This window comes from Plasmodium gallinaceum (genome assembly GCF_900005855.1).
Source record: "Plasmodium gallinaceum strain 8A genome assembly, contig: PGAL8A_v1_152, whole genome shotgun sequence".
Taxonomy (NCBI): Eukaryota; Apicomplexa; class Aconoidasida; order Haemosporida; family Plasmodiidae; genus Plasmodium; species Plasmodium gallinaceum.
In genome coordinates, this window is record NW_021628316.1 from 1,110,571 (window position 1) to 1,125,782 (window position 15,212).

The 15,212-nt window shown below is 16.8% G+C and overlaps 4 protein-coding genes across 4 annotated transcripts; 3 read left to right on the forward strand and 1 right to left on the reverse strand.

Annotated features, from left to right (window-relative positions):
• Positions 1 to 1,515: 1,515 nt before the first annotated feature.
• On the forward strand, positions 1,516 to 4,926 carry PGAL8A_00526800 (asparagine-rich antigen Pfa55-14, putative; the record flags this gene model as incomplete). Its single annotated transcript, XM_028674107.1, has 1 exon — positions 1,516 to 4,926. The coding sequence occupies one exon, from the start codon at positions 1,516 to 1,518 to the stop codon at positions 4,924 to 4,926; it is 3,411 nt and encodes a 1,136-aa protein (XP_028530493.1).
• Positions 4,927 to 5,702: 776 nt separating this feature from the next.
• PGAL8A_00526900 (conserved Plasmodium protein, unknown function) lies at positions 5,703 to 7,856 on the reverse strand (the record flags this gene model as incomplete). Its single annotated transcript, XM_028674108.1, has 1 exon — positions 5,703 to 7,856. The coding sequence occupies one exon, from the start codon at positions 7,854 to 7,856 to the stop codon at positions 5,703 to 5,705; it is 2,154 nt and encodes a 717-aa protein (XP_028530494.1).
• A 549-nt stretch (positions 7,857 to 8,405) lies between these two features.
• PGAL8A_00527000 (conserved Plasmodium protein, unknown function) lies at positions 8,406 to 13,039 on the forward strand (the record flags this gene model as incomplete). Its single annotated transcript, XM_028674109.1, has 9 exons — positions 8,406 to 8,502; positions 8,602 to 8,703; positions 8,818 to 9,024; positions 9,101 to 9,380; positions 9,602 to 9,927; positions 10,112 to 12,094; positions 12,325 to 12,559; positions 12,658 to 12,798; positions 12,880 to 13,039. 9 exons carry the CDS (start codon positions 8,406 to 8,408, stop codon positions 13,037 to 13,039), a joined length of 3,531 nt encoding a protein of 1,176 aa, XP_028530495.1.
• A 1,089-nt stretch (positions 13,040 to 14,128) lies between these two features.
• Positions 14,129 to 15,052, forward strand: PGAL8A_00527100 (tetratricopeptide repeat family protein, putative; the record flags this gene model as incomplete). Its single annotated transcript, XM_028674111.1, has 1 exon — positions 14,129 to 15,052. One exon carries the CDS (start codon positions 14,129 to 14,131, stop codon positions 15,050 to 15,052), a length of 924 nt encoding a protein of 307 aa, XP_028530496.1.
• Between the last annotated feature and the right edge of the window lie 160 nt (positions 15,053 to 15,212).

Below are 15,212 nucleotides of genomic sequence, written 5' to 3' on the forward strand. Positions count from 1 at the left end.
TTTATAGACTTTTAAAAATATATGACAATATAAATTAAAAGGAGAAATACTTTTACAGAAGCTATTATTTTTATTGATATTATTTAATTTTTTTAAAATAAAGAAGAAATAATATTTAGTTTTCTGATATATTTCATCCAAAATTCTTTTATATTGCACATTTTAAAAAAATATATAAATAAATGATAACAAATGATTCTCTACAAAAAATACATATTTGATACATTTAAAATATTTATAAATTAAAAAAATATATATATTTGCTAGCTATTTAAAAAATAAGAAAAATTATAAATTTGATAAATTAAAAATATTAACTTCAACTTTTAAAGTAAGATACTTTTTCTTCTTAAATATATACACTTAATATTTAAAAAAAGATTAAAGTAATATATTAACTAAAAAATATATTTTTTCTTATTTATTACACAGATTATTATGGATTTATGTTTTTTAATTATGAGAAAAATGTTAAAAAAAATGTGCACAAGTATTAGTGTTCTTGCATAATAAATATATGTGTATATTTATATAGATATATTTTCATTTCCTTATAGCTTTTTATATTATTTAATTAAATGTTTTTTTATATAAGGAATATTTTTTAATAGAATAAAAAGCATTACAAAAACAAATTATATTTTTTTTCCTTAATAAAACTTTTCATTTTTATTAAAATTAATAAATGATATTACTTTTTTCCTATTAATGTGGAAGATTTTCAAAAAGATATTTCAGTAAATTATAAAAAATAACCAAAATCATTACATATGTATGTATGTATATATATCATAGCTTTGATTATATTTTTAATTTTTATTCTTCTAATTTTCTTTATATATAAAATTTATTGGTAAAATTTTAAGATTCCATACCATATTCAATTGTTTTATATTTGATTTTATGCGTTCTAATTTTTTAATGATTTATAGAAAAAATGTTATTATGATTATGCAATTTATCTAATTTTCTTACATATATAATTCAATTTTTTATTTTCATAAATATATCTTTTTAATTTCACTTATATTTTATACTAATTTTTTAAAATCTTGTAATTTTTTTTTTTTTTAACTTTAATTATTTTAATTATTACATATTATTTTTTACCTTTTTGTTTTTTACAATTAATATTTTTAAAAAAATTAGTTATACTTTTCAAAAATTTTTTAAAAAGCATTACTTTTTTAAAATTTGAACAATTTCATAATTATATTGTTAAATTTTTATGAAAAAAAAAAATTAAAATAATATAAATTTTAGAAAATATTAAGAAAAAAAAAAAAAAAAAAAAGAAAAAAATTGTATGTACAATTTAAATATAAAATGAATAATACTATAATAGAGTATTAGTAAAGATTAAATAAAATTAAAAATATATATATATATATGCATTTATATATATAGATATACGTGTATATGTTTTTATAGTGTATAATTAAAAAAATAAAAAAAGACAACCATAAAGGAAATTTAAAAAGATATTTATATTTAATTAAAATGTTATAAAAAACTATGGATAAATATAATGAAAATAACTGTATGAATTCAAATTTCCTAAATTCTAACAGTAGTGATGAAAATGTGAATATTAAAAATAAGAAGAAAACTTTTAATGAATTCAAATATGATAAAGTTGTAAGTAATGTTTTTTCCATATTTAAAAAAAATAATAAACATAGATATATATCTACCTCTTCAGCATTACGGAATGATATTCATGAACAAAATTTAACTTCTCGTATATTTTTAGATTTATATGAAGATAGAGTATTATTATTACATAAAATATTAAAAAAAATAAATATTTTAAATTTAATATACTTTCGTTTTTTAAAAGATGATGACATCGAAGATGTTTTTGATTTACATAGGGAAATATTTCCTGTTAAATATCATGCAGATTTTTATTTTAGTATATGTAATTTTGATGATAATAAATCAGTAGATGATGATATTATAAGAATTAGTGAGAAAATAACTAATCTGTCTAGAAATAATATAAATAACAAAAAAGATATTTACAATAATTATAAAGTTAATGATCATAATTCTTTGAAAATAAACAATAATAATTTAAATAATAATGATATGATAAATGAAAATACAATGAATAATAAAAATGTTGTGAATTCAATTAATAATTCATTTAAAATTGATTTAAAGAAAAACGATGAAATAAACTTAAATGATAAAAATTATGATGATAATAATATTACTAATGAAAAATTAACTTCATCAGAAACTTTTAATCCATTAAATAATGAAAATAACAAAAAAAAAAAAATAAATAAAAAATGGAAAGAAGAACAAATATTTTCAGTAGGTGCATTTTTACCATATTCATTTATTGATTATATTAATAGTAATTATATCAGCAAACTATTAAAAAATAAAAGCATAGAAAAAATTAGTGAAAAAGAAATTTTACTAGATTATATAAAATTTATTGATGATAATCATAATTATTATAATTCCTTTAATCATACTCATATAAATTCATTTAATTATGAGGATCAAATATTTAAAAGTTATACAAAATATAACTCTAATAATCAAGATAAAGATAAAATAAATAGTAGTAATAATGTAGAAAATAAAAAATGCGAAGAGGAAAAAATTTTTAATGAAAATAGTGAACAGAATAAAAAGATTAATGCCTTAAATCATTTCGAAAATGCAAATATTAATTTTAATAATGATATAAATCATAAAAGACTCGGTAATAATAAAAAGGAAATTGGCGTAAATACAAATGAGCAAGATATGTTAGAAAAAGATGATTTGCAAATGTGTAAAAAAAGTAATAATAATAACTTAAATAATAATTTAGAAAAAAATAATTATAAGAAAGAAGACAATGTTGATAAATGTAAATCAATTAATAATGATACAAACAGTATTACGAAAAATGATTATGTCAATAATAATAAAATTAATTCATTAATCTATGATGAAAAAATAAGTACTGTGTCAGATTTAGAAGAAATAAACAATAATACGGATAGTGATAGTAGCAAAAATAGTAGGAAAAATAGTAGGAAAAATATAAATAATTATAACAAAACTGTTTGTTCTACAAATAACACTATACATGAAAATAATAATGAACATACTGGTAGTAATTCTGTAGATAAATATTTTAAAAATAATATGAAGGAAAAAATATGTTTAAGCAAAGAAATAATAAATTTATATAATATGGGTAAAACAAAAACAAAAAAGGATTATTTAATTGGAAGCATATCAACATTGATAAATTATGAGGAAAATGTAAAAGAAAAAGATTTTAATAATATATATAATTTTTTTAAAAAAAAATCAAATAATTGTAAAAAAGGAAAAAATTATTTAAAGTATGTTTATGATTCTTCTATAAATTTTTTAGAAAGTTATTTTCCAGTAGAAAAAAATGGTAATATTAATGAAAAGGAAAAAAAAATAGGAAATTCGAATAGTATCGAAAAAAAAGATGAAGTGTTAAAAAATACAGATAATGAATTAAAAGATGATGAGCAAAATAGTTCATCATCTAATATGAGACAAACAGAATACAATAATTATAACTTAATGAAAATGGAACCACTAATAAGTGTGAATAACACATTAAATGATTTAACTATTTTAAAAAAAAAAAGTATAAATAAAGACCTAAATTTTGAAAAAAAAATATATGAAGAAATATATATGAATAAAGGAATTAAAAAAATGGCAAAAAAATATATAAAAAAAAAAATAAATAGTGTTTATATTTTAACAGTAGGAATAAATGAATATTTTAGGGGACTATCTTTAGCATCTTTTCTCATTGAATATACATTATTTTTTTTTTATTTTATTATATTTAGAATATTTCTTTATGATAAAAGATTTTATTGTTATGTTGATAATAAATCATTTTATAGTTTATCTTGTAATTTAAAAGACGAACATAATGGAATATTTGATGAGGGTGTAATAAGTGATGACTTCTCAGATGATTTCGAATCCAATTTATATGGTAAGAATTTTGGTATTTTTCAAGAAAAAAAACATATTGATGAAAATCAAAATGAAGTAGATGAGAAAATTGTTAATTATACTGAAAAAGAAATATATAATAGCAGTAAAAAATTCCAAAAAATTGATGAATTTAGAAAAGGAGAATTAATTAATGAAATTGATGTAAATGAAAAAAATTCTGAATATGATGGATCTAATGAAAGTGATAACATGAAAAAAGGAAAAAAAAATATAAAAAATAATTTATGTAAAGAATTAATTTGTAGCAGCAATGGTGCTAATGATAATGATCACGAATTAAAATATGAAAAGTGTTCATTGAACATATATAATTTAAATAAAACCAATGATTTTAATGATTACAAATACATAGGTAAATATAATACGATGAATAATAACACATTTTTACAAAAAGTAAATAATTGTAAGGAAGCAAAAAAAAATTACAGTATTTGTAATAGTATAATAAGACATTGCTATAAAAAAATTATATCAAATGACTATTTACATCATTTATATGATATTATTCACAATAGAAATTCGGAAAATAAAAAAATAGATCAAATAAAGAAAAAAGTTAATTCTTTTCATATTTTTAATTTTCCTCAATTTAAAAATCCTGTTTGTGGTGTTAGTATAAATAATAAAATATTAAATTTTTTTTTTAGTAATTTTTCTGCCCACTACTTAAAAGACAGACCATTTTTTCATTTTACAAATTCAAAATGTATGAAATCATCTTTACCTAGTGATAATGAAAATATCAAACTTCCATTATATATGTATTTGCATGTAATAGATTATAATAAAGCAGCTATAAATTTATACAATAAATTAAATTTTGATTATATTTGTACATATGATAATTTTTATGAAATAAACAAAATATCCTTTTCTTCTTATTTGTATGCTTATTTTTTTTAAATAACATATATATATATATATATGTATAATGCATTTAAAAATTTAAAAAAAAAAAAAAAAATACATGAATAAAAGAAATATTTTAATAATTTTCATATACAGAATAAAAATTTGAAATATTTATTTTAAAAAAAATTATATTATTAATGTCTATGAAAAAAATTTTCTTATAATAAATGATATAAAAATGTTTAATAAAAAATTTTAAATAAAATTATAATTGCCCTTATTAATTTGTGATTTTTATTATTTTTTCTACATTTATTAATAATACCATTCTGTCTTATAAGACATACATTATAAAATGTGTAAACTTATATACTTTTAATTTGATAAATTTTATATTTTTCTATAAATATAAAAAACTAATGTATAATTGATAAAATAGTAAGGAAATTTTTCTTTTTAAATAAAATAAAATTTATAAATTTTTAAGCTACTAAATGTTTCATCAAAATTTAAAAAGTACAAATAAATACAAAAAAATATAATTAAACAAAACAAAATATAATTATATTATTTTTATTAAAATTAAGGTATTTCCATATTTAAAAAAAAAATAATAATTATATAAGAATAAAGAACATAAGAATATATAAATTATTAATAAGTTATTTTTTATCTTTATCAAATAAGAAAAAATTAAATAATAAAAAATATATGGATTATTGAAAAGAGGAATTAAAAAAAATGATTAATAAATAACATAAAAAAAAATATATATACTAACGTTTACATACAAAATTAATGTTTTTTTTTTTTTTTTTTTTTTTAATTTACATATATATATGTTTCTCTTCCAATGGCACAGCTGAATTTTTTTCATTCACAAATGTATTACATCTTGAAAATTTTGTATCCTTTAAAATTGAATTTAAATATTCCATTTTTTCATTTTCATTTTGATAATTTAAAAAAGAATCATGAGATACATAAATTACATCAAATCCTTCTTTTTTCATATGCTTATTCTTATTAATTTCAAAGTTTTTTTGTGAATTTTGTTCATAAATTGGGTATAATTTCCATACGTTTTCCCATTCAACATATATTTTATAAAATGGATCACAAATGTGTAAAATATATGGTCCATATGTAAAAGTAATAAATTTATAATTTAATAGTTTCATATATTTTTTTAAAATATAAATTTCTTTTTCTCCTTGAAGATTTTTATTAATAATACATGATGTGTTTCTAACTTTTTGAAGAAAGTTCTTATATTCATTCGGCAAAAGACAATAAATGCTTTTTAAATCATGTTTTAAGTGCATTTCTATTACTTTTAAATTAAACAGTATGTCCTCTTTTTTAAAAATATCTTCTTCCTTTTTAAGAATAATCTCATCTTTTTTAGAAATATCATCTTTATTTATATATGTTGGTTCTTCAATTTTATAAGATTCATCTTTTTTATAAATTTTCTTTTTAATTACACTAATATTTTCATCTTTAGAATTTTTAATATTAGTTATATCTATATTACCATTGTTATCGAAATTTTTATTTTCATTTTTATATAAAATATTATCTTCCAGTGGTAAATCTTCATTTCTACAATTTATCATGATATTTTTTTTTTTATCTTGATATTCAAATTCTTCAAAGTTTTCTACTATATTATTTATTATATTGTCTTTTGTCCCAACATTTTCCAATAAATTATTTTGCTCCATGTTTTCTTCTGTTATTTCCCTTTTTTTCAGAATATTTGTTTTTAAATTATTCTTTTTAATATTTATAAATTTATTTAAATGTTTAAAAGTTAAAAATACATTTTTTTGAGATATAAAATTATACTGTATCATCTTTTTAAATAAATTAATAATATGATTAATCTGATTAAAGCTAGCTATTTTTTTTGAATATATAACGTTAACTTTATAAATTAGTTTTTCCGAATTTATATATAAAGGGATTATAGGTATAATTTTACACATTGCTTCACAAGGTAATTGTGAAAATTTCGAGATTAAATTTATTAATAAAACTTTAACGAATATTGTGTCTATGTAATTTAAATAATAACAGTTAACTAGTATTAAATGTAAATGATAAGCTCTAATTTTTTTTACTCTTTTAATTATTTCAAAACATAAATTATTCAAATATCTTTCATTATAAAATTTACTCTTGTTATATCCATAAAAAAGTCGGCATAAATAATGATCATTTACCATATTTATATTTTGAAGAAAAAAAATAGAAAGTAAATTAAATATATTCTTTATATATTCGTTGCATATAAATTCATTAGGTTCATATTTTTTATTTGAAGTATTTGTGTAAATAAATTCATCTTTGTTAAATAATTCATTTATATCATTATTTTTGTAATTTAAATTATCTTTTTTTTCTTCATATTTTTTATTATTTAAAATATTATTCTCAAAAACTTTTTTTACTTCATTAATATCCTTTTTTTCATTTAAAAGATTTCCATTATTTAATTTTCCATAATATTTTGTCTTTAAAAAAAAATAAGAATTAATGTAGCAGATATTTAAATAAACTTTTATTAAATCATGAATATCAAAAAATGGTTTTGAGTTTTGCGAATTGTAGCTTTTTGAATTTAAAATATTTTTTTTATTTTGAGTTAAGTCAGTTGTTATGCAATTTATGCTATTTATTATATTAATTTCTACTTCTTTCATTATAGTATCTAAAATATTTAAATTTAATAATTTATGTTTGCTACAATATCCTATATAATATAAAAGCTCTCTATTATTTAAATTTTTTACATTTAATAGATTAAAATTTTCAAATTTTTCTATAGAGAATAATTTCCCTTTTTCATTTTTTTTGTTTCCATTTTTATTTATAAAATTAATAGTTTTATTATTTATCGTGCTGAAAAATTTTTTTTCATACTGATTTATTAATGATTTAAAACTCATTTTTAAGACAAATTTTTGATTTATCATCCTTTAAGGAATTAGTTATACTTTTATCAAATTTTTGTTAATTTGATTTTATTATACTCAATTTTTTTTTTTTCTTTAATTAACATTTTTTTTAATTTATTTCTCCTACAATTTTTTTTTTTCTTTAATTAACATTTTTTTAATTTATTTCTCCTATAATTTTTCTTTTCTCCTATGAATTTAATTAAAATATTTTTATTTTTAACAGTTTTTATATGAAAGGAATATGTATTGAAACTCTTATAAAAATATTACATACTTTTATTAATATAATTATTTAATTACGTGAAAAATATAAAATAAATGAATATAAATTTTTATATACATTTTATTATTTTGGAAATAACAAATTATTATTTTCATTTAAGAACAGTTATTTTATTATTTTTATAAATTATTATTTAAAATAAAAAGTTAGTTTTCTATTTTTAAGTAATTCTTATATTTTTATACTTTTAGATAATAGGAAATATTTTAAAAATATAGAAGATATATCTCAATATTATCAAATAGAAAGACATTAAAAATTTTATAAAAAGTATTATATTAATGATGGATGAAGCATTAAGTACAATTAAAAAAATTAAAAGTAATTTAAGTAAAATTTATTTTAATAAATCAAACAAGATAAACGCAGATTTTAAAGGTTACTATAAATATAAAAAAATTATATAAATTTTATTAAAGAGAAATTTCATTATGAATACAAATAAAAATTTATAATCTATTTTTCTTTTCTTTAAAGATGACCAAATTGAAATAATTTTAGATAACAAAAATATAACACCAAAACCAATATATTTTAACTTTCAAGAAACTGAAACAAAGAAATCGTTTGATCAAATTGGTAATATATACATACGTTTTTGTTGTAATAAGTATATTTATTATGATTTTAATAATTTTAAGCATTAAAATTGCTATACAAAAAATTTATAAAATATTGTTTTTTCTTCGATAGATTATTTGTTAAAACATTTTGATGATAAAAATGGATATGTTAATCGAAAAGATACAGAAATAAAATCAAATACTGAAGAAAAAATAACAGATTTATTAAATAAAAATTTCAACACATCATTAGAGAATAATTTTCCTAAACATATGAATGTAAAACGCAACTTAAAATATGAGCAATATAAAAAGGATATACTAAACCAATACAATGGTAATCTCACTTGAAGAATTTTATAAAGTGAAATTTTTATTTTTTATGTTTCTTTTTCTGTTACATTTTTTATTAGAAATTTTATTAAGTGAGACGGAAACAATAAATTTATTAAATATACCAAATATATTAAATGACATAGAAGAAGATAAAATTGTCATTGAAAAAAAGAATGAAAGATATGAAAAATTATTAAATAATGATGAAAATAATTATAGAAGTAAATCTATGCAAACATTAAATGTATTCAAAAAAAATAAAGATGTTTATGTTTCTACTATTAACAAACAAAACAAAAGTTCTCAAACTAATTTATATGAATTATACAAATTATCTATTAGAAATCCTTCTAATATGTAAAAAAAAAAAAAAAAAAAAATAAAATAAAAAAAAAAATAAAAATAAATAATATATTAATGGTTTTTGTAACAAAAAAATGAGCAGTTAATAGACAATATAAAAAATAATTTAATTTAATTTATCTAAAAAAAATAATTTGTAGATATTTTTATATGAATTCATAATAATTTATATCTTTTAAAATGTAATAATATGTTTTTGTTTTTCTTCTTAACAGATCAGAATTATTACATAAAAAGTTTCTAAAATATAGAAACAAAAAGTTAAAAAAAATAATGGATGAATATGGTGATTCATTAAACATTAATGAAAAAGTAATTTTAAAAAAAAATATGTGGGTACAAGTAGTTGATAAAAATATTACTGACAACAAGCAAACAACCATTATACCGAAATCATTTTATAAATCTAAAAAAACTAACACTTCTCTTTTTAACACTTTATTCTTAACAAAAAATATATCAAGAACATTATCTAATAAAAGTAGAACTTTTAGAACGAGAAACAGATTTAAAAATATTAAAACAATGAAATTTTTAACAAGTAATGCTATCAGTTTGTAAAATGTTATATACTTACAAAAAAAAAAATACAGTATCTTTTTAAAAAAAATATATTTAGTTTAATTAGAATAAGAATTATTTTAGAATTAATACAATATAAACATTTAACAATTCATGCTTATAAACATTTTTATTTAATTTATTTCCCTATAATATTTTTTAAGGTAGTTTTAGTGAAGATGAATATTTAATCAAATCAATAATTAAAAAGAAAAAGGAAGAAAACGAAGCAATTGAAGAAAATCAAAATTTAGAAGAAAATTATAGTATAATACCATGGCAAATTAATAATAAAAAAAAAAATATAAATAAAGCATCCTTTATATTAATATTGAAAAATATTGAAAAATATATAGTACAAAATGTTTATTTCTATGAACAAATGATATATAAAAATATAAATTTAAATTACTTAGAAGAAAACGTAAATAATAATATAAGGATGTTTGATGGAGAAAACTATGATGCTATTACGAACCCTCTTATTAATTATAAAAAAAAAAAAGTTATTATAAGAATAAAAATAAAAAAAGATTTTCAAAAAATTATTAATTTACATAAAATAAGTAAATTATTTTATTCTATTAATCACGAAAAAAGTGATAAAGACGGTATAAATTTTACTAATAATTCAAATTGCATTGAAGATATTGATCTCCTCAAGAAAAATTTAATATATTTATCAAAAAGAAAAAAAAGTAAAATAAAGAAAAAAATATTAATTTGTAAGTTAAAAAGAAAAATAAGAAAAAAAATTAAAAACAGAAAAGATAAAATTAATGCTGAAATTAAGGAAAATATAAGAATAAACGAGGAATTCAACAATGACAATATTGGTAATGAAAATTGTATAGAGAACAAAGATGTAAGGATAAAAAAAAATGATAAAAAAGAAAAAGATAGAATATTTGATATTATTGTAAATGAAGAAAGTAGTGAAGATAAGATTAAAAAAATAAGTACTTTAATTATAGATGATGTTTTGAAACAAAATGATAATACTGAAAAAACCAAAATATTAGAAAAAGACCATATGGAAGGAAAAAAATTAGCAAATATATTAAAAAAAAAAGAAGCATTTTCCTCAATTAGAGGAAATAAAATAAAATTAAAGAGGAAAATGAAACAGGATTACTTATATAAGTATAAAGATAATAATGAAATTTATAAAAATAATATGGAAAATAATTTATTAAATACATCTAAAAGAAAAAAATATATAAAAAATATATCAATCAGTAAATTGTTTCAGTTTCATTATAATAAACTAGAAAAAATAGTAACATCAATAGATACAAATAAATTTTATGAAGATTATATATCAGCTAGTTATTCTAATACATTAGATATTGGTTCATTTCAAAACAGTAAGGGAAATATTGCTATATTTAGTTTCATTAACCCAAATTATCCTTTAATATTATATAATTTAAATTCGAGTGTTATGAAAATAGAATATTCTAAAGGTAATCATAATCTTTTAGTTGCTGCATTGTCTAGTGGGCATATTTATATTTATGATATTAGAAGTAATGATTCAAATCCTGTTTTAAAATCTACAACAATTAAAAATTATTATGAAAATTGTTTTGAGCCTATATATGATTTCACTTTTAAAAACACTTGTACTACAAACAACATGCATGAAAACGTTTTTTATTCAGCGCATGAAAATGGATATGTTTTTCAATGGGATATAGAAAAAGAATTAAAAAATAAAGAAATTTTATTTTTAAAAAATAAAAAAAATGATATTTATCAAGATTTATCATCTGTATTTGAAAATAAAAATTTTGTAAATAAACCATTTAATTCCTCATTAACATGTATTGATATAGATGATTATATTAATCATGATGAAGACTTTATAATCAATAACATTGAGAAGCATAATTTTAGTGATTTTAATGAAAAAGGTACAGATTTTAATAAGTCTAAAGAAAATAACATAAAAAAAAAACTTTATGAATCAGAAGAACACTTAAAAAAAGCAGTTAATCAGATAAATAATAAAATAACTAATAATCTTGAAGAAAACTACATTAAACAAAACTCTAAAGAAGAGGAATTATTAAATCATTACAAAAACATAACACAAAACATTGTTGATAAAAAAATAAAACCTACACATTCATACTATTATTTAGGTTAATAGATAAAATAAGAATATACTAAAATTAAGTAAAATATATATATATCTATTTATATCAATAATAGAAAATATTATTTTAAAAAATTTTTCGATGTATTTATATATATATATATGTACAGTATTTATATTCTTATAATAAAACTGTATTTAGGATATTTTAAATCCAATTTCATAATTTAGATTAAATTTTAAACGTAAATATTTTTTATTTTTATAATAAATTAGGTTCAAAGAATGGAATAATATATAGGTGCAATAGTTGCTATCAAAAATCATATTTAAATTATTATGTAGCACATTTTGGTTCTGTTAATAAAATTAAAATAAATAAATTTGATCATGATATTTTCATAAGCGCTGGAGAAGACTCTACAGTTAAGTTATGGAATAAATTTTGTAATAAACAAATTACAACTTTTAAATCAAAGAATTCATTTGCATCAATTAATGATGTATTATGGTTATCAAAAAAACATAAAAAAAAAAAAAAAAAAAAACTAAACAGATAATTAAAAAAATACTTATAAGTAAATATATATGGATTTTTTGTATGTTTAGGTTACCTAATAATTCAACATCTTTTTTTTGCTGTTCTGATGATGGTAGAATAGAATTATGGGACTTCGATTTTTTATCAAAAGATCCTTTGATCATATTCTATCCTAATAATGTTGAATCGTCAAAAATTAAAACTTTAAAGTAAAATTTTTTTTTTTTTTTTTTTATAAATGAATATATATATTTATATATGTTTATAATTTTTTTTTTTTTTTTTTTAAGAATGTTTAACAAAAATGATATTTTATTGTGTGGAGACAATTTGGCAAATATAACAATGATGAAAATAAAAAATATATTTAATTTAGAATTAGATGACTATGAGCAAAAAATGAAGTTAACAAATTGTTTAAAATATTTAGACACTTACGATTATTTCTAAATATTTGTATTTTCTTAAATATTTAACTTTCATTACATTTGAGTATATATATAATTATTTTAACAAATGTTCCTTTAAATATATTTATAATTTTCAATTATATTCAGTTTTTATATTTTATTTTTTTTATTTCTGATACAGTTAATATACTTATTTTATATTGAAGTTAAAATATATGCATATATATATATATATATATATATATATATATATATATATATATATAAGGATTCTTTTAGATAATTTATTATATGTAATTAAATTATAAAAAGAATATTATACATGTATATACGTATATTTATTTTAATAACATTCATTGTTTTATTGGAACTTTATAAATACAACTGAAAAAAACATATTCTTATCTATAAAAGTTTGAAGTAATTTAATTATTTTGGTAATTTTTATAACATTAATTTAAAATTTTCCTAATGCCTATGAGTTTTACAAAACGTAGAATTAAGACATTTTGAAAAATAGAATAAAAATAAATAATGCATCCATTCAAAAATTTCATAATATCAATTTTATATAAAATTTGAGAATTATTAAAAAAAAATATGTGAACTTTAAACACTTGTGTAAAATATAACAAAAATAACATGAAAATAATAATTATATATATATATATATTTTTAATAATATTTTGTACAAGTTATTTATAATGCATATAATTTTCATATGTATCAAGTTTTAATTCTTTATTATTAATTATTCCTAATTAAGTATAACTTTATTAAATATATTTTATCCAATTTTTTAGTACATAACTGTATTTTATTTTTTATTTTTTGTTATTTACTTTTTTTTTTTTTTTTTTTTTTTTTTTTTTTTATTTATTTTTTAGAATATATCATAAAATATGAAAAAATTAAATTTTTCTCTGCTAAAACAGTTTAAGAATAAAAATAATCTAATGATAAGATACAAAAACAGTCCATGTATAAAAATTAAAAGATAAAATATTTTTCTTTATATTTATTAATATATATATATATATATTTATATTTATATATATATATATAAATGATAACAATTATTGAAAAAGAAAAATAGGAAAATTAATAAATAAAAATTATTAAAAGTAAAATGGATTTATGTATGGAAGATATCTATTTAAAAAATTTTGAAAATTTAGATGAAAAAAAAGTTAAATATGACAATGAAAAAAAAAATAATGATGTTGATAAGATAGAATATAATATTGATAATGAAAACAACAAACACTCAATAAATTTAAAGAAAAGTACTAATTTAAGTGTTGAAGAAAATAAAAAAGATGAAATATGTGAAAAAGGTACTAAAAAAGATAATACAAAGGAGGAAGACAATGAGAAGAAAAGTAAAATCTTAAATGATTCAATGAATTTAAAATGTAGTGATGATGAAAAAGAAACTAAAGATGATGCAAATGAAAAATATAACAAAGGGGATTATGAAGGAGCACTAAAAATATGGGAAAGGGGATTAAGGACGATAAATTATATTTTATCAAAAAAAGACGAATTGAAAAATGAAAGATTACAAACTTTTCAAAAATTACATTCAACATATTGTAGTAATATTGCTCAAGGTTATATGAAGTTAAATAAATATTCTGAATGTGTTAAATATTCATTATTAGCACAAGAAAATGATAAAAATAATATTAAGATTTATTTTAGATTGGCTAAAGGATATTTTATGTTAGGTGAGTATGATAAATCAATTAAAGTACTGAATGAAGGAATTAAGATTAATAATGACAATTCATTAATCAATTTATTAGTTATAGTAAAAAAAAAGAAGCAAACACATTTAGAAAAAGAAAAATATATGATGAAATATATTTTTAAAAGTCTTAAAGAAAATCCATTAACTGATGATGAAAAAAATAAAAATTCTTTCTTAAATTTCTTTTATACCATTTATTCGTTACTAACATTCTTATTTACGTTTATTTCTATATTTTATAAAACTTTTCTTAATTTAATTTGTAGTACTATTAATAAATGCAAAATTAAGAAAGAATGAAAAAAAAAAAACAAAAAAATAAAATAAATAACTTCCATATTCTAATGGAATAAAAATATAATAATAAAATATATCTGTGATAATAATATAACAACTAAATTTTTTATAAACATTCGGATATTCTATATATAAAAATCTTTTCTTAATTTGTTTTTTATAA